Source organism: Merops nubicus, unplaced genomic scaffold (genome assembly GCF_000691845.1).
Source record: "Merops nubicus isolate BGI_N331 unplaced genomic scaffold, ASM69184v1 scaffold27899, whole genome shotgun sequence".
NCBI classification, from domain to species: domain Eukaryota; kingdom Metazoa; phylum Chordata; class Aves; order Coraciiformes; family Meropidae; genus Merops; species Merops nubicus.
In genome coordinates, this window is record NW_008629507.1 from 3,109 (window position 1) to 6,867 (window position 3,759).

Genomic DNA, 3,759 nt, shown 5'->3' on the forward strand with positions numbered 1-3,759 from the left:
ATCTGATTTGTTATGGAGACCTGTTTTTTTTTCTTTTGCAGTGACCCTGAGCAACCCAGTGGAGAAAGGTATGTGTGTGTTCAGCTTCCTCCTGCCCTCCAGTTCTTTCAGTCTGCCAGTTCTTACTCTGTCAGGCTGCAGTTGCACCCTTGTGGGGCAGCCAGTGTGCATTCCAGACACACTGTGCCCTGGGGATCTGTTGGGAAGTGCCACTGTTGGGTCACAGTGGAAGCAGAAGAACCTGAAGAGGGTTTGATCCCTTTTTCAGAAAAATCTGTGTGTCTGTGTGTACACCCACACACTTTTCTGTTTTACATTTTCAAAGCTGATTTGACAAGCTAAACAGAAAAGACTAGTTCTCTTCTGTTCTGTAGACTGCCTGGTTTTTTTCCCCATCTTTCACTTGGTCTTTCAGTGAAAGGTATTTTTATGGCCTTTTGCAGGGAGACTTTTGCACAAAAGATTTTTTTGCTTGGCTCTGTTGACCACTAACCACATATTGAGTGGTAACACAGGAGCTTTCAGGTACCACCACAGATGAGTTAGAGCAAAGGTTTCTGTCTCATCATTATTTGGCTTGAGTTGGGCAGAGCAGCAGAGTCACCTCATGAGACTTTCCACTGGTGTCCTTGGAGGCCGCAGTCATGTTCTAAGAATGAGGCATTAGTGGCCATCTAGTGTTCCTCCTTTCTTGGAGGTGCTGTGGGGGCACTGACCTGAGACAGATGGCCTCTTACCTTCCATTCTTCTTGCAGGTTTATGGAGGACAGAAGTAGGTGCAGTAATTTTCAGCTGGCACATTGTTCCATGAAGAGCAGATCCTTCAAAGTTCCTCCAGATTGCTACATCTTTCCACTAGAGAGCTGTCCTAATATTCAGAACTCTTACAAGGAAACTAGAAAGCATGGTGTTAATGATTATTCAGCAGAAGAACATTATTAGTTTCCTAATCTGCTGGTGCATCTGCAGGTCAGCTTCCTCTGACATGCTGCTGTGCTGCTTTAGCAACAAAACTGAGCAGGCTGCAGCCTTTATCTCCTTCCATACTAATTGAAAAGTGACTGAGCTCCACCTGCCTCTGGTGTAAGGATAACATCTCGGACAAGCTCTGGATGTGAGCAGGAGTTGTTGATTCACAGGTCAGACACAATCCACCACATCCCTGTGAGGCACAGCAGATCAAACCAAGACACCCTGTGATTTGCCACCTCAGTAGAAAGCTCAGAGCTCTGCTTGGCCTTTTTACTAATTCCCTTCCACACAGTAAGGCTTTCCTGAGAAGTTAGGAAGCTTTTGGGTTTTAGACTTCTCTTTCCACTTGTAGTTACTCTAATTTTGCTAGAATTTGAACCTCAAATGAAATGGGGAATATGATGATGTTTAAAAAGAGATTTGATCTCTTTCTGTGTGAAGCTCTGCCAGAGCTCTTTTCCTCAGCTCTCCCAGGTGGTGAAGACTGCATTGCATGAGTGGACAGTGAGCTGCTAACACAGTGCTGTGCTTCCAAGTGCATTTAGTACCAACTGAACCCAAAATGTGGAGATGCTGGAGTACTGTGATATCAACCTTTATGCTGCTCAGCACCAGCCAGTTCTACTTTACCTGTGCCTAGGACATGGGGAAGAGACAGGAGTCCTGTCATCCCCAGGGGTGCCGGGCTGTCCCAGGAGTCCTGTCACCCCCAGGGGTGCAGGGCTGTCCCAGGAGTCCTGTCATCCCCAGGGGTGCAGGGCTGTCACCTGCCCTGGGGGTGAAGTCTCATAGCTGTGTTCTTGCTCACCCATGGAACTGGATCAGGTGGAGAAGGAGAAGCTTGTGACATACCCCAAACTGCAGCCAAAGATCTCTGAAATTCTACCCACCCTTTCCCCACAAGGTTTAATACTATTTTAACTGTAAATCTTTCTTTTTCCCTTTACATTTTTGCCATTGTTGTGAAAGATTGGAATTATGTCCATCAGGAATGAAACTTTGGCGTAAGAACTCATTGTTCTGCTTCTGGTTTTTTATTTGTGGTTTTGTTTTTGTTGGTTTTTTTTTAGTGGCCTATCTTGTAGTATTCCACATTCTCTAGCGTAAGAACTCATTGTTCTGGTTTTTATTTGTGGTTTTGTTTTTGTTGGTTTTTTTTAGTGGCCTATCTTGTAGTGTTCCACATTCTCTTTGTGCTCTTTGTGTGGACGTACTGGAAGTCAGTTTTCACTCTCCCTGTGCAGCCAGGCAAAAAGGTAAGAAAGAGCCCAGGCACTTTTCATTCATTGCAGAACAAAAGCAGGGGTGCTAAAGAGAGCTCAGAAAACCTTCCATTGAGCTGGGCTGGACAACTGATCACATTTCCTCTAGAGATGTGAAGTGACCTAGAGTTGTCCCTAAAAACAGAGTGATGTAGCATCATGAGAATCCTTTAGCTCCCCAAAGAGCATGGTTTAAATCAGAGATGGTGTTAATTTTAAAGCTGCCTTCTCAGGTGTCCCAGGGATTGATGTTCCAAACGTGATTTTCCTGTTTGTGTGGCACTCCAAATACAAATGGCCATCATCTGGTCCTAACTACAAGAATGTACATTTATAAATAACTAATCCCAGTTTGAGAAACACAAAACTGTGGCTGGGGACAGGTTCTTGCTCACAAGAGAAGTGCTTAAATTGTCCTTTTCATGGTTGCTACTGTTATTAATGACAAACAGTGATCTAAGGCAGCAGTAGCAGCCATCTAGTCTCTTGTGCTCTGATACTTTATTTCGCTTTAGGAGTGGGAGGTAGAAACGTTTCCAAATTTGCCTGAATTAGCAATATTATCTCTGCTACCCATGTGTAGCTGCTCCTCTCTTGCCTTCTGCCTCTAGTACCACATGTCCTGTGCTGACCAGGAGCGCTACGAGAGCGAGGAGAGGCCGGAGGTGCAGAGGCAGATTCTGGCCGAGATCGCCAGGAAGCTGCCGGTGTACACCAGGACAGGGAGTGGAGGTGAGCTGAGCACCTGCTAACGTGGCCTGCACTGACAATGCTGCCCACCAACAGGGTGTTCCTGATGCCACTGCGTGCCCTGAGGAACTGTGTGGATCATTCCACTGCCTTTTCTCTCAGGTTTTATGTTTGGGGAAACAAAAAATCCTTGAACGCTTCCGTGCATCTTCAGTGGAGTGCCAGGTGCTGCCCTTGAGAAGCAGCATGTTACCCTTTGTACTGACAGTTGAAAAGCCTACTTCTCTTGTCTCTGTTTAGCAATAGTAATAGAATGGCAAAATCTGTAGTTGTCTTTAAGTAAAGACAAAATGAAGATGGATCCCAGCCCTGGGATGCAGGATAGAACTCTGTGAATGGATTTCTGGACCTTGCTCTGCGATTGAATGTGTACCACACTCCTTTCAGAGCTGAAAAGAAATCCTCCTTCACAGCAGAGGCTGTGACCTCTTCATTTCTGTCAGACGAGGCACAGAATTCTGAAGTGAAGAGATGCCAGACAGGAAATTATCAAAATGAACCATTTGTAAAGCCTGAGTACCTGTGGAAGCCGGAGGGACATGTACAGTTTATCACTTTTGAGCTGGCTGTGTGCTTTGCAGTGGGGGTTGTTCCCCACGACAGCAAGGCTCCAGAATTACTGAATATGGGCAAAAAGTCAGCTTTGGAAGTGATAGAGGGTGGACTATGAATAGTTAGGAAACGAGCAGAGCATTAATTAACATAAGAATAAAGAACAGGTTCCTGCTATTTGCTACTAACCTGTCTCTAATTGCAGGGATTCGGTTCTGTGACA

The 3,759-nt window shown here is 45.4% G+C and overlaps 1 protein-coding gene across 1 annotated transcript; it reads left to right on the forward strand.

Moving 5' to 3' along the window:
- Positions 1-2,133: 2,133 nt before the first annotated feature.
- LOC103779384 (palmitoyltransferase ZDHHC15-like) lies at positions 2,134-2,966 on the forward strand (the record flags this gene model as incomplete). Its single annotated transcript, XM_008947009.1, has 2 exons — positions 2,134-2,228; positions 2,846-2,966. Coding segments are annotated over 2 exons (216 nt in total), but the record flags the coding sequence as incomplete, so codon positions are not given.
- Positions 2,967-3,759: the final 793 nt, after the last annotated feature.